Source organism: Ambystoma mexicanum, chromosome 5q (genome assembly GCF_040938575.1).
Source record: "Ambystoma mexicanum isolate Mex_15411 chromosome 5q, UKY_AmexF1_1, whole genome shotgun sequence".
Classification (NCBI taxonomy): Eukaryota; Metazoa; Chordata; class Amphibia; order Caudata; family Ambystomatidae; genus Ambystoma; species Ambystoma mexicanum.
Window position 1 is genome coordinate 198,564,157 of NC_090933.1, and position 24,473 is coordinate 198,588,629.

General features: G+C 44.6%; 1 protein-coding gene across 1 annotated transcript; it reads left to right on the plus strand.

The window, feature by feature from the left end:
* Positions 1-21,750: 21,750 nt before the first annotated feature.
* Positions 21,751-23,946, plus strand: LOC138498242 (uncharacterized). Its single transcript, XM_069622098.1, has 5 exons — positions 21,751-21,919; positions 21,992-22,130; positions 22,449-22,630; positions 23,175-23,421; positions 23,807-23,946. The coding sequence occupies exons 1-5, from the start codon at positions 21,878-21,880 to the stop codon at positions 23,944-23,946; spliced, it is 750 nt and encodes a 249-aa protein (XP_069478199.1). The 5' UTR covers positions 21,751-21,877.
* The last annotated feature ends 527 nt before the right edge of the window (positions 23,947-24,473 follow it).

The window sequence follows — 24,473 nt, forward strand, 5'->3', positions numbered from 1 at the left end:
GGAGAAGACAGGGGATGGCTGCTAGCCTGGGACCTGATGGAACAGAGAAATCTATGAAGAGCACAGTAGGGCTCAGTGAGAAGTGAAGCCAAGATGACTCATTGAATTTTTGTTGGTAGCTTGAAAATCCACCCAGAACACATGGGGAAAATGCGATCTGTCAACTGGTCATCACACTACAAAGTCCAATGTGGCTTCTTTTCACCACAGCAATCACAGAGGTTTCCTGGACCTTGAGCATCTCCAAGAATGATTTTTGAGTGGTTTTGAATGAACCACTAGGATGATGCACATGCAAACACAATCTGTTGTTGGCAAGAGTAACTGGACTGGGCATCATTTTCCCTTTGTAGACTGAGGCTTGAAAATCCCTCTCCCTTGCTTGGATTTACCTTGGACCTTCTGCACTATTGTTTTGTAGAATTCTTCCTTGTAGGCCTTACCCTCTCACTGGTGTTGTGTATAATAAACCTGCAGTATAACTCACCTAACAGTTTAGAGTATTTTGTTGATTGATCAGTCTGTTACTGGACATAGAGGGGAGAGATTGGGAAGAAAGAAAATGGGGAGATGGAAGAGAAGGAGAGGAGCACCACTGAAACAAAGTGAATGGAGGAGATGGCAGCGGGTGAGTCAGATGTTTGAGTGAGGATGGGACGATGCTGGAGAAGGTGAGAATTATAGGGAGAAGATGGGCAGGGAGAAGCAAGAGAGGAAATAGATGGAGAAAGACAAGAGGAATCAAAAAAGAAACAGCAAGGAGGTTTAGGCATAGTAGGGAGAGTACGAAGTGGAAGGAGAAGGGGAGGGAAGACATTTAGAAGACAGAGAAGTAAGGGGGTCATACAATTATGATATAATATGATAAGTCATTTATAACCCGCCTGAACACAAGTGTTTCTAGGCGTGACAAGGCAAGGAAAGGGAGATGACAAAGGGAGGGCAAAACCGATTTTACTAGGCCTTGTGTCATTCCGATCATGCAAGTGCAAAGGGAAGGGAGGGGAGAAGTGCCAGGAGAGGGTACTGGGTTTTGAATGGGTAGGGGTCCACAACATGCTTGTGTTTCTTTGTATGCAATTCTGGAGGCATGCAGTGATTATTTTGGTGCTTAGGGTCATCCTAGATTGCTGATGTATTTTAGGCAAGTTGAATCATTGCATTTCTGCTGCACATGCTCATGACCAGGGTATGGTCTTAGCATGTTGTATGCTACTATGCATGCTGCAATGTTTTGGTTTTGCATATGGAATGTGGAATGTGGCCATATACTATGCTGATATTTTTATTTGTGGGTGATATAATGCTCTAATTGCATGCAATATTCCTATTTTGGGAGTGATATGGGTTTACAGCGATGAGTTGCAGTGGAGATTTCTTCTTTCCTCCAGACCAACCAGTTTTGTAATACTTCTCAGTGACTGTCATGGGTGTCAGGCAGGTAGTTGCGGCAAGCTGGGTGGAGGCTTGGAAGGCCTGGCATAGGCTCACAAAGAACCCATTGCAAATCCCTCCTTTAATTCCTTCCTAGTGTTTGTAGTAACTTCCTGGTTACCACTTCCTGTTGCCAAGCAGGAAGTGCATGATGATTCATGAGCTCTCTAGTGTTTGGGTGTGGCTGGCTATATAAACCACACCCAAGATTCTTCCAGTGCTTCGTGTTGCTTACTGTGAGCTGTATCAGCAAAATCCTTGCCGTGCTCTGAATCAACCAGCTTCTGCTTACCTGCTCGGGATCATCCTGCTTCTGCTTACCTGCTCCGGATCACCCTGCTTCTGCTTACCTCCTCTGGATCATCCTACTTCTGATTACCCGCTCCGGATCATTTTGCTTCAGCTTACCTGCCCCGGAAGACCCTCCGTTCTTACTCCACGCCACAGCTATCTCCAGTCAAGAGGGGACTTCTACACCGGCACCTGTAAGAACAAAGAAGAACTGCGTTAACATGCGCACATCAGTAATGCTGCGCATACTCACCGAATCTTCCTGCGATGCTGCAATCCAGGTCAGTTGTACGAGCGCACAAACCCCTGCAAAAGAAAGAAGAGACATTATTCATTGCGCTCGCCCCAATAACGCGGACACTTATTTCACTGCGCTTGCGGTGCATACTTACCAAAAGCCTCTGTGTATACTTACCCAACCACCATGTCTCCTGTAGCGCTAAACCCAGACTTGAGGCGCTAATACCACATAATTTCTCCTGCAAGGGAAAGGGAGAGACAATACCAGGCGCCCTCGAATTGAAGGTGCTGCGCAAACCTACCAGCAGCTAGCTTCTACACGCAGCGCTACTCACCCACAAAAATACCGGCAAACAAAGACAATACAGACAATTTTGGACACTCAGCATTCTCCACGCAGCATTCACTTGTGGGAAGGACTTTCTAGCCAGTGAAGAAACCGGCGCCTTGAACACTCAGCTTTGCTGTGAAAGTATAAAACAGCGTTTGGCATCTGAACTCAGCCTACAGACATTGGCACCCATCACGAGTGAATCGAGCCCCTGCGAATGCAGGATGGAGTGCACACCCCACTAAAGATCAAGGTAAGCCCATAGGGGGACATCAAAGAGAGGAGAAGGGCCCAGGGGAATCAGGTGAATTTAGGTCTGAGTGTACACCTTGTATTTGACAGGTATTCCTCCGGGTGAAACAGGGGAAGTGAAGACTCGGGGTCAAGGGAGGCTCGTCCATCGCTCCTGCAGAGACACAGGTGAGTGTGACAGTGACTTTCTACATTGAGTGTTACTTAGGTATCTGCATGACGTGGTTACTTGGGCCATTCACAGGTCAGTCTGATTGCATAGGGGATCACTACAGGATTACCACAACACGTGTACAGTTCAGCATTTTGATACAAATCTTTTACCGAACAAGTGTGATGATGAGTATATGTTTAAACCTGTTTCTATACATGTGTCTTATGTGTGCTTTTTAGGGATATATAATGCAGGTTTCATGAGATACATCAACATAGATCTGACAGTGGCAGCAGTGCTCATCAGATGTGGGCAGGGCTGGACTGGGAACCAAAGGAGGAAATATTCTTAAAAAGAGGCCCCATATTTTGTCGAACGAGCAAGCACAGTGAGTTTACCCCCAAATAATTATTGAAAAAAATGTGTCCAAATGAGTGCAGGAGGTGTTAACATACCGCCAACTATGAGTACACAGTTTTGAATTGCTCAGAATAGTGTGAGGACCTTTGGCACATGTATATTGTCGAGTTGTTAATACATCGTTTTCCTTACTTTTACATGTGAATCCCCCTTTTCTTTTTTTTTCTTTTTTACTCCTATGAGCAGATACAGTTTACATTTGCAAACATATAATAGACCTCAATGGGTTCATGGTTCATGATTACACTTATACAAATGGTTTTATATTTTTTGTTTCCACGGAGTGAATAGAGAGAGCTACAGTGAACAAGGCAGTGGTTTTAAGTAGGACATTTTGGATTTTTCTTTTAATGCTTACTGGTTGTTTATTCATTTCTAACATCATTTCTTTTTGTTTTTGGTCTGTTTGGTGTTCTTATTTTTTCTACCCTTATGTATTATTATTTGTATGGTTTGTTTGATGAATTGTAAATCATATTAGGTGCCTTGAAGACAGGCTGTGTCCGAAATGCATTCGCACATACTTTTCTGGCGTCACTGTGCTTTATGAATAAATGATCTGTTATCAATTTTTAAATGCTGTTGGTACTTCATGATAGGAATATTATTTGTAGGAGGACTATAGAACATTACAAGCTTGTTTGAGCACTAACAGGTAGCACCAAGGGTTACTTTGGACATTTGTCTCTAGTTTCTTTATTATCAAATATGTGCAATTAACACATTTTTAAATATATAGGTATTAAAAAGTCATATTATAAATAAGTTCCTTCTCTCTGAAAACATAGACCTTTAGTGATAGTTGCAGTGCAATGCCAGTGGGATAATAGTAAAGAAGATGTCTAGTAAATTCCTTTCAGTTAAACATATGGTTTGTGCCTCAACAGTAAATCCTGAATTACAGTACTACATTAGTCTACATATATGTGGACGAGCTTCGAAAGGTTTGAATTATAGCCATAAACACCAAACCTTTCTTCACTTGAGATGTATAATCTTCTGTACTGTACACCCAATGTAGAGATGAAATGCAGTCATACAATTTAAGATAGCAAATAATTGATAGATCCATTATTGATCTGGCTCCCTGCACACCTGCTTCATTCGCTAATAATATGCCAATGCCAGCACAGTTAACACTGATATTTGCAAAATTTAGAAACTGGATTCTCTGCCCGACCAAACAGTGGGATGGTGATCCTGGACAAATCAGATGGCTGTCACTTGGCTTCTCCCAATAAGAGATATTCAAAGAAGGGGAGGCTCAAAGTACTTTCTGGGGGAAAAAAGGCATTTGCAGCATCAAGGGTCAAAACACGTTTGTTAGGAAGCTTGTTCTGATAATTCCAGCAAATGTTCAAGGTTGATGGATGAGGGCCTATAGAACACTGCAAGTTGGGGAACCTACACGAAATGTGTCCTGTCCTTCCAGGTCTGTGTATCGCAAGAGGAAACAATGGGTGTTTTTGCTAGAGTCTCATAATGGAACTAGTCAACAAGTGCTCAAGTTGCACATAGTATAATAATCAACCCCAGTAGCATAACACAACATGCCCTTGCACATTGAACGAGGGTCAATGAAGCTAACAATGTACACAACCTTAGTGAACACTATGCTGTCACTAAACAAACGTCTTCACGTACATCTCGAGTGCAAATGGGTCTCAGACCAGTATTGTGCATACCCGCTAATGCATGTACACTCCGAGTACAGACATGCCCGAAATTACAAACAAGCCTTAAGAAATTCAGCAGTATAACAAGTGAAGATTACCCCTGCATACTGCGCAGGGAGTATTGATTCTATTAAAGACAAGGAGGCAGCCAGAATTGTGCAAACACAAGAAATCTCTGTAAAATAGCATAGTAAGCCTGGCACAGTTTAGGGTCAATAAAGACAACACTCTGCACGCAACCTAAGTGTACACTCTCTCTGAAAGCCTGTGTGTCCAAAATATGCTGCATGTACATCACAAGTAAACACAGGTCTCAAGCCACCCATGTACACTGACTGTAGACATGGCTAAAATTACAAATGGACCACAAGAAATCCTTGTCAATGATTTTGTGTGCACTGTGACTATACAGGTGGGTCACAATGGAGTCAGCACTGGGTCCAACCTGTACTGTGTGTACACTCGGAGACAAATGAAGCCATTGCCATGCACAAACCGCAAGTATACACTCCACGTACAGCCAGTAGGACTCAATATGGGCAAACCAGTACCAGCCTGTATTGCTGAAACTCTCTTGAGTTCCCCCAGATTGTCTTAGTGGAGACAGCCCTGTGCCCAGCAATATGTACACTATGAATACACTCAGCACTATGCAAGCTCTCCAATATGTGTATATACTGTAAATGCTTCATGATATGATATGGCATTTATGACGTGCCTGTACACAAGTGTTTCTGGGCGAGTGTATCAAGCTTCATAGAGGTAGTAGTAGATCTCCTTATCGGATCAAGTATGCTGCGAATGTACCGAAAGTACACTCACCCCAACACCTCTCAATCCATTTGATTGTGAGAGTTTGAATGAGTGCACCCTCCTGTCAATGCCAGAAGTCAGCCTTGAACAGCCTCAACCCAATCTCACACACACTCGTACAAGCTGGGTAGGCAGCAAGGACAGAGCAAGAGGGCAGACTGTGTGCTTAGGGCCGGTGAACACAGAACTTAATGTTCTCAATCTCTCACTTTGAAAACACTCCCAGTTTACATATTATTACTAGAGGCTCATAAAAGTGGCCTCCTATGCGCCCGTTCCAAAATGGCCACAAAACAGGAAGTTATGACTCATGGTTATACATCTCATCCTTTTTTGTCACCACGGTTTTGATATCAGATTTCTTTGGGGGGAGCGCCCATTTAACTCTTTGGGCACGGGGCCTGTCGTGAGTTTGACCTGAGTAGACGCCTGACAAATGCCGGTGAACACCCAAAAATAACCCAAGAGGGGACTGTACATTTCTATAATGCTGCTGGCAAAGTATATACGGTGCACATATTTTAAACCTAACATTGTTTATTCCCCGCAGAGGAGGATCCTAATGAGCCATTTCACAGGCATCGTGACCAGACCTTCATATTTTCTTATTGTACATAGTTGTCTCACTGCTGGTCCTGACTTCACTTGCAATGGCAAATGGTGCCTCAGAAAGTGAATAGATCTTGAAGAGAAATAACAAAATGTCATTCAATTGATCTTTCACAAGCAAAGAAAGTGCACAGGACAAAGCGCGTTTTACTCTCAGAATAACCTTGAACACTCAAAAAATAATCCAAGAGAAGACTGCTTCTTTAATGCTGCTGGCACTGGGAAAGCAAAAGGTGAGCAATTTTTAAAACTAATAGGGCCTCATTACGACCCTGGCGGTCCCGTACTGAAGGGTGCCGGTACGGGACCGGCACCCTTCATTACGGGAGCTCCTATTATGAGGTTCCCTTGCGGGACCCGGAACAGATGTCTGGTAAAACCAGACGTCCTTTCCGGGTCCCGCGAGGGGAAGAGGGAGCTAATAACGGGCCATTTGTAATGTGCCCGTTATTACCTCCCACCCCATTCCCATTGAGCCCTATGAGGGCTCAAATGGGAATGGGGAATGGTTCCTTCAAGGAGGAATTACCAGGTCCTCCAATGTTGGACTCACCCAGTAATTCCCCTATGAAGGAACACGGTATTGGAGCCCGGTTTGGAGGCAGCCATGGAGCTAATAGCACCATGGAAACCTCCAACCTCGTAATGAGGCCCATAGTGTTTAAATAGTCCCCACAAAGGACCAGCAATAAGCCATTTCACAGGTATTGCAATCATGCTTTTTGTGGTCTTGCGAGTAGGTGCCTTGTGCATAGCACTGGTCTGGATGACCTTTGTTTGAATACTGGGTTCGTCACTGCACTCTATCAGCCCAGTTCCGGAACTCACTAAACCAATCAAAAGGGAGCAGAAGCAAACTACTTTTAATTACTTAAAGCAGGCGGATGGTGGGACATCGATAATATCAGTGAAACTCATTTCTTGTACATTCTCGCTACATTAGTTGGTGGTGAGAGTGCTCTCTGTTGACTTGTTCTCTAATGGCTGCACGCTGGGAATATACTATACCTTGCTACAGAACAGGGTTTTGGGAATACTAATGTGAACTGAACAGTTTAAGAGTCCATTATGTTACAACCAATTACGATTCTGGACTTCATATCTGTCCACTCATGTCACGACAGAAAAAATATTCAAATTCAATTCCTATAAGTCAGCCTGGTGGTAAGCAGCAGTGAGAAGCCCACGTAGCTATAAGTCATGCACTAGCAGCGCCTGCAGGAGCCAGCCAATTCGGCCTGCTGGGTCACGGGTTTGTTTATGAGTGCACAGCAACCAAGGCAGCAGGGCTGGGGATGGGCGCCTTCTTGGTTGTTTCAGCCTGGATTAGTGGTTGCACTTGCATGCTTCACCTGGGCCAAAGTAGCGTGGCCTGCACCTGCAGTGCCAGTGTCCCTTAACACCAACACAATGCACTGATTTGGACTACCAGAAGAATGAAACACAGCCTGACCAACCCATGCAGGGGTTTCTATCAAGAGACCCCCGTGTCAGCAAAGGGTGGTACTGAGGTGAAAACAGGAGGGGAAGTGTTACAGGGAAGAAGTGGATAACATAAGGCGAGGGGAGGGCTGTTCTTTATCCGTTTAGGAAGGCGTACATTTTAGATGTCTCTGCAGCGCCCCACGGCCCTCCACGGCTAGGTCCGGTCTGCACGTTAAACGCTTAATAAAACATTGACACTCCTAATTAACTAGCAGATAAGGAAGTAGAGGAACATGGAGCTAAGAGTGATTAGAGGGGATCACACATTGTGGCACTGCAGATTCAGAAAACACGTGGAGATTCATAGAGCGTGTGTGTTACCCAGGTCAAAAAGGATGACTTTAGAGACCATCATGGAGTCATCCGATGATCATCGAACTACATTAGAAGTCATTCCCACATCATCAGAAGTCATCATGCTGTTAAAGTCATCAGCAAATGTCTCAGAATGGTGGGTGATGATTTGGGGATGAGCTAGGATGACTTGCTGATGATGCTAACATCATCCCTATTTTAGCAAACTCTTTGTTCCTGATGATTTTAGGATGACTTGCCGATTACTTCAAGAGCATCACCATGATGATTTGGGGATGAGCTTAGGATGACTTGCTGATGATGCTAACATCATCCCTATTTTAGAAAACTCTTTGTTCCTGATGATTTTAGGATGACTTGCTGATTACTTCAAGAGCATCACCATGATGATTTGGGGATGATTCTGGGATGACCTGCCGATTACTTCAAGAGCATCGACAGGTTTGCCCCAGGTGATTCTGGGATGACCTGCTGATTACTTGACAAGCATGTTTGTCCCTGATGATTTGGGGATGATTCTGGGATGACCTACTGTCAAGAGCATTGTCATGAAACATGTTTGTTCTTGATGATTTGGGGATGCGCCTTACTGATTAATCACAGAGTTTGTAGGATGATTTGCGGTCTAATACGGATAGTCTTTCAGCTTTTGCTTAGTTGCACTTGTGCTGAATGATTTTTTAATGCTTTGCTAAGCACATCTGTTTGGCATTAGTTTTAATTGCATGTAAAAAGCATAATATGGATATGATAATTTAAATTGCAACACCCAATGTAAAAGTGCTAAACCATTGACCAGGAATCACAGATGTGGAAAGGAGTAATGGCACGTGAGTATTAAAGTTCCCCAATGTCTTTAAACGCACCTTGTTTTGTCTTTCAGATGCGGGATGCAGCGCCGAAGGCCTCCGGAGCGTGCAAAGAGTTGGTAAGCTTTTGTCTTTCAGATGCCGGAATGCAGTGCGAAGACCTCCGGAGCGCACGAAGAGTAGGTAAGCCTTTGTCTTTCAGATGCCGGAATGCAGCGCGAGGCGTTGGTGACAGCCGATGGACCAGGTAAGTGAAGCGCTGTCACTGAAGACCGTAATGCTAACCTGTTCTTTCTTGTCTTTATAGGTGTTGCTGAAGACTGGATTCAGGATGGTAAGCCTTTTTCCTTAGGCCCAGGATCAGATGCAGAAGACACGATGAGCGTTCTGCTGCAGAGGATACAGAATAACGCAAAGCAAGATTCATCCATCGGGTGTGGTTTAAATAGCCTCCTGTAGTGCTTAGGTGTCTCCTTCCACAGCCACGCCTAGGTAAGAAAAGAGTTCCTGCTTTCCAGAAGAGTTCCAGTGTTCTGAACCTAGGGAGTGGCTCCTGCCCCACCCAACAGGAAAAGTAGTTCCAAACAGAAGAGGATCAGAGGCTCAACTGGCAGGCAAGTAAGCAGCATGGTCTGCTGCAGGTAAGTCCACCCAAGCATTATGAGCCCGGCGCTTCCAGCGCTGGGACTGGGCATATTTATGAGCCTGGTGCCACTGGCGCCAGGACTGGGTCCAAAAGGTCCCAATTGGGACTGGTTGGCACTCGGAACCTGGGTTATGGATCTGCTTCCAAGGGAGTTGGGAAAACCCTGACCTTTTGGAAGCAGAGATCATGACAGTACCCCCCCTCAAGGCCCCTCCCAAACCGGGCTTCTCCGGGGGTTTTGGCTTGTCAGGAAATGTTCGGTGAAATCTTTTGATTAGGCGAGGAGCGTGGACATATTCAGCAGGTTCCCAGGATCTCTCTTGGGGGCCGTAGCCTTTCCAGTCAATTAGGTAAAATAGTTTAGATTTGGAGATCTTGGAGTCCAGAATGCTTTTGACTTCAAACTCGAGTTCTCCATCAACTAGGATGGGTTTTGGAGATTTAGTTAGTCGGGTTTGAGGTTGCACGGGTTTTAATAGAGAGACGTGGAAGACCGGATGTATCTTCATGTGCGGGGGCAAGTCCAACTTGACCGCTACTGGGTTTACTATGGTAGTGATGGAATAGGGACCAAGGTATCTTGGGTTGAATGTGCGTGGCCCTTTTAGAGGTAGATATTTGGTGGATAACCAGACTTGATCCCCTACTTGATATTGAGGGGCTTCCTTCCGATGTTGATCTGCTCCTTTCTTGTATTGTTCTTTAGCCCTTTGAAGGTGAGAAACAGCTTCCTTAAAGGCTTGGGTGATTGTAGAATGCAGGTAGTCTACTGCTGGTGTTTCAAGATCTTGGAGGGGATCCAACTCTGAGGTTCGAGGGTGACTGCCGTATAAAAGAAAAAACGGGGTTTTCCCAGTTCCCGAATGGACAGAGTTATTGTAGGCATATTCGGCTATCCAAAGGATGTCTTTCCAAGTTTTTTCAGTTTGTTGCAGCATGCAGCGTAAATACTGTTCCAGAGTTTGATTGGTCCTCTCGGTTTGTCCATCGGTCTGAGGGTGGTGACTGGTCGATAGTCTCACATCAATTTGAGCCGACCGACAGCAACTTCGCCAAAAATGAGAAATAAATTGACTACCTCGATCCGAAATTAGAACCGAAGGAAAACCGTGCAGTCGGACGATGTTTTCGAGAAATTCTCGGGCCAGAGTTGCTGCTGTTGGCAAGCCTTTGAGCGGAATGAAATGCGCCATCTTGGAGAATAAGTCCACGATTACTAGAATCGTATTGTATCCGGAGCATGGAGGTAGATCGGTGATGAAGTCCATAGAAAGCGTATGCCAAGGGCGAGGTGGGATGTCAATAGGGCGTAAGAGGCCTGCTGGTCTTTCCTTTTGACTTTTGTTTTGGGCGCATACTCCACAGGACATTATAAAGTCTCAGATATCTTTTTTCTAAGACGGCCACCAGAAGTAGCGCTTGATCTTTTCTGAGGTCTTGGCCATGCCGGGATGTCCTTCCATTAAAGAATCGTGATAAAAAGAGATTACTTTTTTCTGTAAATCTGTGCTGGGCAGGTATAATTGTTCTTGGAAATACAATAAGTTGTCCTTTACTGCAAAGTCCTTTCCCTGCAGATGCCAATTCTGTATGTCTGCTGGAGTTACAAGTTGCCTGGCTTTATCCTTAACTTCCTCTATGGATTGTGTGGCGATTACACCCAGAATTCTTTGTTCGGGAATGATTGGTACAGGTTTAGGGTTGATCAAGTGTTCTTCCACTCCCATCCGAGAAAGGGCATCAGCTTTACCGTTTTTTGTACCAGGTCGATAGGTAATTATGAAGTCAAATTCGGCAAACAATAATGCCCAACGGAGTTGTCTAGAGGATTGGGCTTTTGCGGTTTTCAAATATTGCAGGTTTCGGTGATCCGTAATCACAGTAACGGTGTGTCGGGCCCCCAGCAGATAATGCCGCCAAGCCTTAAAGGCAGACTTGATAGCCAGAAGTTCCTTGTCAGTAATCGTGTAATTGATTTCAGGAGGCGAGAATTTGCAGGACCAAAATGCCACGGGATGCAACTGATTGGTTACCGGGTCCTTTTGTGATAGAACTGCCCCCATGGCAAGGCTTGAAGCATCAGTTTCCATGATGTAGGGGAGTTCGGGGCGAGGGTGTTTTAAGATTGGTGCAGAGATAAATTTAGTCTTCAAATCCTGGAAAGCTTGTTCCGCCTCGGTAGACCATTCAAAACGTTTGTTTTTCTTTAACAAGGCAGTGATGGGCTGGACTATTCGAGAAAATTCGGGGATAAACCTGCGGTAAAAGTTAGCGAAGCCTAACATGCTTTGCACACCTTTTACTGAGGATGGTGATGGCCATTTGAGAACTGCATCGACCTTCTTTGAATCCATACGCACTCCGCTAGGTGATAATATGAATCCCAAGAATTCAACTTCAGTCACGTTGAAAACACATTTTTCCAACTTAGCGAAAAGTTTGTGTTGACGCAATCTTTCGAGGACCATTTTCACATGTTTCCGATGTTCAGATTCCGATGAAGAATAAACGAGGATGTCGTCAATGTAAACAACAACACACACGTCTATGAGCTCTCTGAGGACATCGTTCATAAAATATTGAAAGGCGGCCGGGGCATTGCAAAGTCCGAAGGGCATGACCTGATATTCAAATAGCCCATATTTGGTGCGGAAGGCCGTCTTCCATTCATCGCCCTCTTTTACTCGTACCAAGTGGTAGGCTCCTCTAAGATCCAGCTTTGTATATATGCATGCTTTTCTGACTTGGTCCAGGAGTTCAGGGATCAAAGGTAACGGATATCTATTCTTGACGATGATCTGGTTCAGGGAGCGATAATCTATACAAGTTCTAAGGTCTCCTTCCTTTTTTGGAACGAAGAACAAAGCTAAAGAAGCAGGGGACTTGGAAGGACGAATAAACCCATTTGCCAGGTATTGATCCAGGTATTGTCGAAGGTGAAGGTTCTCAGGCTCGGTGAGGGCATAAATTCTACTACAAGGAGGAGTAGATCCAGGTATCAGGTCTATCTGGTAGTCATAAGACCTATGAGGAGGTAGAGGGTTAGCCTGATCCTTCCGGAAAACATCTTGGTATTCTAGGTATTCGGGAGGTAACTGGGAAGTCTCTGAAGAAATTGCTGCCAGTGCAACACCAGGTGGAGGGTGACAAGTAGAGACACATTCTGGAAACTGGACCGTTCTTGCTCGCCAATCGATCAGAGGATTGTGTTTCTCTAACCAAGGTATTCCTAGAATAATCTGAAACTGAGGAGCCTTGATCACATCGAACACGATCTTCTCATGGTGTCCATCTTGACTTACTAGCGTCACTTCTTGAGTGGTATGCGTTACTGGTCCGGAGGCTATCTCCGTTCCATCCACCGTAGTAATGACGTCCTTTACAGCCTTGGGACAAAGAGTTAGATTCATCCTCAAAACCATTTCATGATCCACATAATTGCCGATGGCACCGCTGTCGACGTAAGCTTCAATTGCATGTAATCGATCCGGATTATCAGGGCTAATGAGGACCATAGGTATCACGAAATGCGAGGTCACGGAACTGGTTTTCACGCTCGGCAAGAGGACCTCTATTCTTGTCGGGCGAGGTCGTTTCCCTGCTCAGAGTTTGTAACTTTGGTAACTGCAGCTCCTACTGCCTTCTTGGCAGGTTTCACCGGACAGTCTCGAAGAAAGTGCCCTGAGTTTCCGCAATAGAGGCATAATTGCAACTGTTTTCTCCTTTCCCGCTCCTTTTGTGTTAGAGGACCTTTCAGGCCCCCTATTTGCATGGGTTCCCCGGAGTCTACTCCTTTGGAAGGAGTTGGCGGTTTGGAAAATACTCGAGCATCAAACTTGGAACGATCGGCCTTCCTGTTCTGCAGTCTGTGATCTATTTGAACGACTAAGTCTATATAGTCCGAACAATCTTGTGGGGGATTCACTACTTGGGCTAACACATCTTTGAGCTCTCCACGTAGACCTCTATAAAACAGCGTAATCCTTTTGTCCTCAGGCCATTGAGTTTCCACTATCAGTCTGTTGAAAGACGCAATATAAGCCAAAAGGTCTTGATTACCTTGTCGCAACGAAAGAAGCTCATTGTCCAAGGCCTGCCCCTGTGAATGTCTTGCGAACAGTTTTTCCATACTGAGCTGAAAAGCTTGAAAATCATGGAGGACCGGATCATCTTGATTTACTAGAGGGATCGACCAGTCTGCCGCATTGCCACTAAGGTACGAAAGCACGAAAGCTACTTTAGCTTGATCAGTTGGAAAGGCTGCTGGCCGGCATAAGAAATGCAACCGGCACTGATTGATAAATACTGCAAACCTCTTTGGGTCACCAGAAAATCGTTTGGGCGGAGCCAGAGGTACATTCCCAGGTAGGTTGATCTGCACTGGATTCATAGAGGATGTAGAAGGAAGATTTCCCCCAGATGCGGGTAACGGGGTCTGTCCGGCTTGTGACTGTAGCAATTGTCTAGCGAGATCATCTGTTCGCTCCTTGGAAATAATCAGTTCCCTTCTTAGAGCGTTCGTTTCCTGGCAGGCTGCATGCACTTCTGCCCTTAGTTCCCCAAGTAACTGGGCTAGCTGGTCCGTATCCGAGGTTTCCATAGCGCCTGGACGGGAGTTTTGCGGTAGGCTTTGCGTTCTGTAACGCTCACCTGATTCCCGTAGAGGCGCCGGTCTTGACTGGGCGTATACCGTATCTTCAAAGGTGATGTGTAACACACGGCTGGCTCTTTGGGCTGGACCTCTGTGCACTGTATGTCTGACTCGAAGGGTAAGATGTCTGCAGATAGAAAATATGGGATTAATGAACTGGGTTATTGAATGTCTCTCTCTTCTTCTCTTTCTCTTCTCCTGTAGAACCCCAAAGGTTAACGCTCTCATCTTAGGTAAGTGAACGCTGTGCTCTCCATCTGCCTCGGGGCAGGGTGCTGTAACCAGTTTCTTCACTGGATAAGGGGAGCAGGCCTCTTGACTTCAGAGGACTGCTGTCCGTCGTTTACTGCACGAACGGTAAGTTTCGAGTAATTCTAATGTCTTTAAAAGTCTTTAGTAATGATGTCTCTTGTTTTGCAGGGTTCCGGCGATGGCGGATGACGGGCTGAAGTGAGTTGAAGATGGAGCCCGTGTGATGAATAGAAGCGCCTGGAAGCACGTAAGTAAGCGCTTGTTGCCTGCTTCACGATGCGCTCTAACTGTCTTTTTATTTTGCAGGTACAAGTTCGGAGCGGCTGCAGGGTGCCGGAATACCCACTGGGTTAGATGTGGAAAGGAGTAATGGCACGTGATTATTAAAGTTCCCCAATGTCTTTAAACGCACCTTGTTTTGTCTTTCAGATACGGGATGCAGCGCCGAAGGCCTCCGGAGCGTGCGAAGAGTTGGTAAGCTTTTGTCTTTCAGATGCCGGAATGCAGTGCGAAGACCTCCGGAGCGCACGAAGAGTAGGTAAGCCTTTGTCTTTCAGATGCCGGAATGCAGCGCGAGGCGTTGGTGACAGCCGATGGACCAGGTAAGTGAAGCGCTGTCACTGAAGACCGTAATGCTAACCTGTTCTTTCTTGTCTTTATAGGTGTTGCTGAAGACTGGATTCAGGATGGTAAGCCTTTTTCCTTAGGCCCAGGATCAGATGCAGAAGACACGATGAGCGTTCTGCTGCAGAGGATGCAGAATAACGCAAAGCAAGATTCATCCATCGGGTGTGGTTTAAATAGCCTCCTGTAGTGCTTAGTGTCTCCTTCCACAGCCACGCCTAGGTAAGAAAAGAGTTCCTGCTTTCCAGAAGAGTTCCAGTGTTCTGAACCTAGGGAGTGGCTCCTGCCCCACCCAACAGGAAAAGTAGTTCCAAACAGAAGAGGATCAGAGGCTCAACTGGCAGGCAAGTAAGCAGCATGGTCTGCTGCAGGTAAGTCCACCCAAGCATTATGAGCCCGGCGCTTCCAGCGCTGGACTGGGCATATTTATGAGCCTGGTGCCACTGGCGCCAGGACTGGGTCCAAAAGGTCCCAATTGGGACTGGTTGGCACTCGGAACCTGGGTTATGGATCTGCTTCCAAGGGAGTTGGGAAAACCCTGACCTTTTGGAAGCAGAGATCATGACAATACCCAACAGTGCACTTTGCCCGAAACTGTGCTTTCACCCTCTTGAAGGCAATGCCAGCAGCCAAACTTTCCATTGAACTGCGCGCTATTTGACACTAGACAGCGTGCAGGTAAATCACAGGTAACTGTGAGAAGTGTAGCATGACACGTGAAGCTGGAATTGTTGTGGTCATTAAATACAACACCATCTTCAAGTTGTGCAAGGTCAGCATACAATGGCTTTAAGAAAGACCACATTATTGGCTTTTTTGAGGACACCCATATGCCATACAAAAACACATTTTCTCAAAGTTTTCTTTTTGGAAATGGGCAGCTCATTAACAATCAAGTACACTGGCCACATTGATACTTTGGAACTTTTAAATACAGGAACGCCATCTGTGTTCATAGCAAATGATAGACTATTTGGGTCGTTTAGAAAGCCCCTCTCAAACAAATCCAAATAAAGTTCCCCATCATAAACATCTTTCATTTCATGTTTTTCTTTCTGCATATAGTGATGAAATCAATGGTTTCGCACATTTTCTGTAAAGCCTTTTCGACTAAACATGATTTGTAACTGGGCAATCAGACTATGTTGGATAAAATAGGAGATGAATCATTTGGTGTCAAATCTTTTAAACAATGAGTATTAGGGCAAGTCTGCGTATTCTTGTCAACATGTGTATAGCAAGTTGCACAGTAGTAATTAATAATGGGGGCTTTAACAAAACCCTTTATGTATTTTTGAAGATGATAAATTGTTCGTATCATTCTGTTACTGGGTGGAAGAAGTAGGTAAATAAGATTAAGCATGTAGTTAGCAGCTCCATCACTCAAACGAAAACGAATCATAAAGCAACAAACTAGTAGAACAACCACTCCCAAACACCTGGTTGACCCTTCAAACATAGGTTGTTTTTCATCTGAGGGTAGCTTTTCATTAGCTTGTACTTGAACTTCTTCATAATCATTTTGAATGGTGTATCCAATTTGATCGGCAAGTACCTGCAAACCAGAACTATGCTCAGAATCATGACCAGAATCATGAACATGCCCATTCATTTCACCCATCAGGGTGCCACATAACTCATTCCACATAGTGTCAGTCATGTCTTCATCTGCTTGTGGTGTAGAATCTGGTAAGGTTGTACAGTCACTCTCGTCCATTTCCTCAGAGACACTAATGGGAGCTGTGTGTGTGCTTCTAACAATGATGTTCTCCTCAATTTGGGTGTGCTGCTCTTCACAGTATGCGGTAGAAGGATCTGCAATGCAATGCAATGCAATAGCGGGTCACTCACAGGACAAATTGATTAATTCAACTAGTAAAAATTGGGTTGTGCATAGGTATAAATAGAAATAGTAAACTTGTGTTATTTGTATGAGAATCAGCTAGCATCAGTTTAAATTAGTTTATCAATTCAGATCATTTATTATAAGTGGACCAAGGAGTAAGCGTTACAGACTACCAATAGCTGTTTGTGTGCAGTGAGTTTTTTAACTGAATGTATCAATAACAGTGTTTTGTGGTTATGTGCAATAAAATACTATAACATACATTTGGAATGGTTATAATGTACCTAGGAAGAAAAGGTCATCTGCTCTATTAAAAGTCTTGGCATGGTCTTCTATCGCCTTCTTGGATGTTCCACATAGAGTGTTTGAAGAATCAGTTTCTACGATGAAATGTTCCTTCTGCAGCCACACATAAAACCAGTATTAGAATTGCATAATTGTCATACAGGTCTTGCTTTAAGAGCCAGAGAGTGTAAAGTATGAATGCACAGAATAGAGAAAACAAATGACATGTAATGAAAGCAGACTTAATTTCCCAACTTTAGAGGTAATCAGGTGGTTAGAGGTAATCTGGTGGTTAGGGACCAAGCCGAATACAGGAGTTTATTTTTGGTGCACTTTCACTCCTTTTTATTTTGGAAATATTTGCTTGTTTTTAGGAAGAATGTATTTTTGGGGAGTAAAAGCATGTAGGAGACCTCTTATCGGTAGAGTTGCATTGAACGTTAATATATTATACCAGCGCAATCCATTTTTTGTAAGGTCCTCGTTTCTTTCCTTTTCCTCGAGGGGGCCTTTCATCCATTTCCATTTGTATGGCTGTGTTGGTTGACAGAAATACCCTAACCAGATTATACAAGCAATTAAAAGTTAGTCAAATAATTAAGATAACAGAACAGAATACAGGTGACAAAAGGGGTGCCCTGCGTATTCATGGATACCAAGGTGCATTTTTAGCCGTCTAAAATGTTGGGCTAAAATGGAAGCCATGAGGCCTAAACATAGCATGCACCCCCTGGGTGAGAACCCTTTGCCATCCCAGTCAAAAGCAGGCACCCAGCACCCTCAAAATCCCCATTGTGGCAAGGGTAAAGTTTGAGACTATGTTGGGCCAAAATGGAAGCCATGAGGCCTAAACATAGCATGCACCCCCTGGGTGAGAACCCTTTGCCATCCCAGTCAAAAGCAGGCACCCAGCACCCTCAAAATCCCCATTGTGCCAAGGGTCAAGCTTGAGACTATGTTGGGCTAAAATGGAAGCCATGAGGCCCAAACATAGCATGCACCCCCTGGGTGAGAATCCTTTGCCATCCCAGTCAAAAACAGGCACCCAGCACCCTCAAAATCCCCATCGTGGCAAGGGGAACGCTTGAGACTATGTTGGGCTAAAATGGAAGCCATGAGGCCCAAACATAGCATGCACCCCCTGGGTGAGAATCCTTTGCCATCCAAGTGAAAAACAGGCACCCAGCACCCTCAAAATCCCCATCGTGGCAAGGGGAACGCTTGAGACTATGTTGGGCTAAAATGGAAGCCATGAGGCCTAAACATAGCATGCACCCCCTGGGTGAGAACCCTTTGCCATCCCAGTCAAAAGCAAGCACCCAGCACCCTCAAAATCCCCATTGTGGCAAGGGTAAAGCTTGAGACTATGTTGGGCTAAAATGGAAGCCATGAGGCCTAAACATAGCATGCACCCCCTGGGTGAGAACCCTTTGCCATCCCAGTCAAAAGCAGGCACCCAGCACCCTCAAAATCCCCATCATGGCAAGGGGAATGCTTGAGACTATGTTGGGCTAAAATGGAAGCCATGAGGCCTAAACATAGCATGCACCCCCTGGGTGAGAATCCTTTGCCATCCCAGTGAAAAACAGGCACCCAGCACCCTCAAAATCCCCATCGTGGCAAGGGGAACGCTTGAGACTATGTTGGGCTAAAATGGAAGCCATGAGGCCTAAACATAGCATGCACCCCCTGGGTGAGAACCCTTTGCCATCCCAGTCAAAAGCAGGCACCCAGCACCCTCAAAATCCCCATTGTGGCAAGGGTAAAGCTTGAGACTATGTTGGGCTAAAATGGAAGCCATGAGGCCTAAACATAGCATGCACCCCCTGGGTGAGAACCCTTTGCCATCCCAGTCAAAAGCAGGCACCCAGCACCCTCAAAAACCCCATCGTGGCAAGGGGAACGCTTGAGACTATGTTGGGCTAAAATGGAAGCCATGAGGCCTAAACATAGCATGCACCCCCTGGGTGAGAACCCTTTGCCATCCCAGTCAAAAGCAGGCACCCAGCACCCTCAAAATCCCCATTGTGCCAAGGGTCAAGCTTGAGACTATGTTGGGCTAAAATGGAAGCCATGAGTCCCAAACATAGCATGCACCCCCTGGGTGAGAATCCTTTGCCATCCCAGTCAAAAACAGGCACCCAGCACCCTCAAAATCCCCATCGTGGCAAGGGGAACGCTTGAGACTATGTTGGGCTAAAATGGAAGCCATGAGGCCTAAACATAGCATGCACCCCCTGGGTGAGAACCCTTTGCCATCCCAGTCAAAAGCAGGCACCCAGCACCCTCAAAATCCCCATCGTGGCAAGGGGAACGCTTGAGACTATGTTGGGCTAAAATGGAAGCCATGAGGCCTAAACATAGCATGCACCCCCTAGGTGAGAACCCTTTGCCATCCCAGTCAAAAACAGGCACCCAGCACCCTCAAAATCCCCATCGTGGCAAGGGGAACGCTTGAGACTATGTTGGGCTAAAATGGAAGCCATGAGGCCTAAACATAGCATGCACCCCCTGGGTGAGAACCCTTTGCCATCCCAGTCAAAAGCAGGCACCCAGCACCCTCAAAATCCCCATTGTGCCAAGGGTCAAGCTTGAGACTATGTTGGGCTAAAATGGAAGCCATGAGGTCCAAACATAGCATGCACCCCCTGGGTGAGAATCCTTTGCCATCCCAGTCAAAAACAGGCACCCAGCACCCTCAAAATCCCCATCGTGGCAAGGGGAACGCTTGAGACTATGTTGGGCTAAAATGGAAGCCATGAGGCCTAAACATAGCATGCACCCCCTGGGTGAGAACCCTTTGCCATCCCAGTCAAAAGCAGGCACCCAGCACCCTCAAAATCCCCATCGTGGCAAGGGGAACACTTGAGACTATGTTGGGCTAAAATGGAAGCCATGAGGCCTAAACATAGCATGCACCACCTAGGTGATAATCCTTTGCCATCCCAGTGAAAAACAGGCACCCAGCACCCTCAAAATCCCCATCGTGGCAAGGGGAACGCTTGAGACTATGTTGGGCTAAAATGGAAGCCATGAGGCCTAAACATAGCATGCACCCCCTGGGTGAGAACCCTTTGCCATCCCAGTCAAAATCAGGCACCCAGCACCCTCAAAATCCCCATTGTGGCAAGGGTAAAGCTTGAGACTATGTTGGGCTAAAATGGAAGCCATGAGGCCTAAACATAGCATGCACCCCCTGGGTGAGAACCCTTTGCCATCCCAGTCAAAAGCAGGCACCCAGCACCCTCAAAATCCCCATTGTGGCAAGGGTAAAGCTTGAGACTATGTTGGGCTTAAATGGAAGCCATGAGGCCTAAACATAGCATGCACCCCCTGGGTGAGAATCCTTTGCCATCCTAGTCAAAAACAGGCACCCAGCACCCTCAAAATCCCCATCGTGGCAAGGGCCGGCACCCAGCACCCTTCCATGCCCTTGTGCGCTGTCCCAGCGTTTTACATATAAACTAAATAAATACACTACTACATGATGGTACAGTGTAAACACACATTTACATACCATTCGGCATGTAACATTCCCAGCATGTACCATAGAGATAACGTTTGTGTGAGGTTGATTGGTGACAGCATAATGGGCAGGTGGCATGAATGATAAAGATCATGCACCCTGCAAGTTCCAGCAGGGATCCGATATTGCCAATTAAGCCACATTTGATTTAAATATATCCCGCATTAAAAAAAAACATGAACCCCCCCAAAAAAGCCAAACGCAGCTGCCTGATCAAGTTGCTGCAGCAAATAACAGAATTTTTCAATCGCGTGCAAAATGCATAGAAACAGAGCTGCAGGATGCACACTCACCTGATAAGCTGGCTGGAAACTGAAAAGGAGCATCTGGTGAAGGAAGGCCTTATGTTGCTTTCCTTAGCACATAGATAAAGTCCATATGATACCCGAGAGTATTGTGTGTTTGTTTAAAAGTTTGCCGACACTTTTTTGAAATGCCTTAAGGCGTCATGACGTGGGGACGTTTTTTTTTACGTATGACGCACTGTGATGATGTAGCTGATGAAGACAATCATGGAGGAAGGAGGACTCCATGCCGTGCACCGGCAGGTATATTTAGCTGCTGGTGGCTTTGTTTGTTCTTTCGGTTTTGGAATTCTGCAGCATCTGGGTCTTCGTCGTCGTCGTCCTCGTGGCTGTTTCCTCTTTGTCCTGGTAAGTACATCCTCCCAAATAGAAGTAGCCACAATGCATGGCATATGGCCGCCATGGACTCGATCGAGGATCGAGCTATATGGCACTTTTTAGCACGTACTGTATTGCCAAAGTTAGGGGTGCTGTGAAACCGACACACCTCAAGGATTAAGCAACGTGGTAATGCTGGCTGGGGGTGGCAATTTTCATCTGAAATTATACACGCATTTTATTTGTAGCATATTGTTGATGTATTTTAATTGCAATGTATTTTTCTGCTTCCTATTATGTGAAAGTGAACGAAGCGCCTTGTTAGGTGCATGGTGTATGGATACATTCTCAAAGTAAAATGGCCAGGATGAGGGGCGCCCAGGCCTGTGTTTCTTTGTCTCCATATAGTACATAGACTAACAACTTTGAAGATAAACAATAACACTTTAAAATACTACTGGTATTGATTTGTAGCATGAATAAATGATGTCAAGACAATGTTTGTTCGAAGCAGATCATACATAGCTTGTTTATTTGGCAATGCTTTACTTTTCAGGCTTCATTTTTGTCTGACCTGCAACATCCTGATGAATCAATGGACTTTGGAAATGGAGAAATGCAACCTTTTGACACTAGGGTATACACCTACAATATTTTCTTTAATAGCCCAGTTGTCAATGCTACAATTTTGTTTTTTTTTATCCCCAAGGAAATGGTGTATAATTCGTTGTCTTTAGTGAATGAAAATAATTCTTATTCATCGGATTGTCCTAATGCTCACACTGAAGATACAGCCCAATTACTGGCAGAAATAAGATCTCTACGTGCAGAGAACCATTGCTTAAAAGGTAACTAGTCCAGTCATTGACCAATATCTAGTAACCCAATATCTAGTAACCAATCTATAAGGCTAGCGCCTCCTAACAGTACATCAGAGGTTGAAGCAGCGAAAACAGCTTGGAGGGAAGGTGGACTGGGCTAAATTACAGCTCTACCTTCCACTTTCCATCCCAGATTTCATTCATCTGCGTAACACTGTTCGCAATATTTGTAACTTTGAGTAATAATGCTGATGTTGGCCCATTCACCCCTCATCCACTGTTTTAGTTTGTGATGACAAAGAGTACATGCCTTTTAACTGTTTTTTTAAATTTATTTTATTGTAGAACAGTTACAAGCCACGCAAAGACACAGTAAGTTGGCAATGCATCATTTGCAGGCATCACTGGCAGCTCAGACCAGGACCAATTCATTCCCGGAATCAGCAGCATTCCCGGAATCAGCAGCATTCCCGGAATCAGCAGAGAAGTTGTTTGAAATGGACACTAGATCATCCACACAACAGAAGGTGATACTTTTTCATCTCTTTTATAACCTGTTTCTATTCCTTAATCTTAGTGTATAACCAAATCTTTGTATGCATATAAATTAAGAAGCAATATTCTGCATAGATTCTGGCCAGGCCCATTTTTTCATTTATAGCTTAAAAAATATCACCTAGATGATGGATATTTGCACCATAGTTTTAGGCATGGCTGTATTTGAAATGTGTGCAGACACACTATATTTTGTGCATCTACTCTCCTGCTATTCACCAGCAACCACGCCATATATAATATATAATGTATCCTAGCAGTGAAACATTGTTCTCGTACAGTTATTAATTCATATTGTGCCATGGCGGCCAAAGTGCAAGCCTAGAAGGCAGCTGAAGGTGTCCTTGATTAAGTACAAATGTTAGGATTTATATCAATCCAACTGTTTAGGGGTCACATTTCCTATGCAGGAAATTCACCTCACCATGTGTTGTACACATCATTGCTTATAATACAATGTGTACTTGCATGTCATGATGATTTGTGTTACAATTATATATTGTGCTATATTTCCAGGCTGATATGCAACAGCTGGTTACGGATGCCAATGACCCCACCAGATTTAGAGGTATAATTGTGCCAAAGCGAGAGCTCTACAGACTTTTGGAGGGGGCTAAAGCTGCTCGAGATGGTGCAAGCTTCCTTTTGAATGGGGTCAGCGAGCTTCTCTTTTCCCAGAATGAGTTTGCTTCTGCTAAAGGAGTAACAACAGCCAGAGCTGGGAGTGATGTCCTTGATGTAGAAAAGGTTGATGCTTTGCACGGTAGGTCATTGAAAAGTCTCATTCTTTTTCCGTAGCTAATGCTTAATCATCACTTTGACGTATTAGTTGTATTGGTTTTGAAAACTGTACATTTCCACTTATGCATTCTATTTCTAACTGTGTGATATAAATCAATATTGCTCCACTAAAGACCATAAATCTTCTGCAGCCACCGAAAACCATTATTCATTTTCAGTTCAAATCTATCTTTTAAGCCTGTTTCATCCTTTGTGTACAAATGCATTTAAATGTAGTGACGCAATTGTAAATTGACATTTTAACATTTAGTTAATCTGGTATGTATTCTGCAATAAGGAATTTAACAGTGCCTATTCGGGTGTCCATTTTTATATATATATCCTTTTTATTTTTTTATTTTTTGTAGAATTTTTGAGATCTGTCTGCAAGGCTAACAGCTGGCCTACTATGGACTGCCGAGTAATAAGGAGGAAGCTTGCTACCAAAATTTTCAATGCCAGAAGAGGCCTAAAAAAGACTCAACCTTTTGAAATGCAGGATCAATGATTGTTTGTTTGTATTTTTGTAAACCTATTTATTCTTATGGAGCTATGCCGTTAAACTGAATTTGTTGAATAAAAAAAGTTGTACACTTTCCGAGCCTATGTTTGATTGAAGATATTTTATAGCCAGAGCAATACAATATTAAAATATCAACAATTTATAGCTGCAGAATTTTACTATCACGATATGAACTCGGTAATAATTAGCTGCTCTTAGGGTTATTGGGTGAAGTGACTGGCGGAAGTCTGTCATGCTGGTAGACCTTTAACAGATGCTGTTTAGGTAGCTGGAAGTGTGTATTTTGGTGTAGTGCTTTGGAACTGTGGGACTTTTATGGGGTGTGAGGCCATGTTGTCTAGAGGTGAGAATTGAAATGGGGGAGTTGGTTTGTGATATGGGGGTTGTAGTTGTGTGCACTAAATCGGCAAACTTGGTTAACGGGTGCTCTAGCAAAGATAAAAAGTGACAGCTGCAAGATTTTCTTTTTCCAGTACACTATCCAGAAGTCTAACTAGAGTCATTGTAAAGTA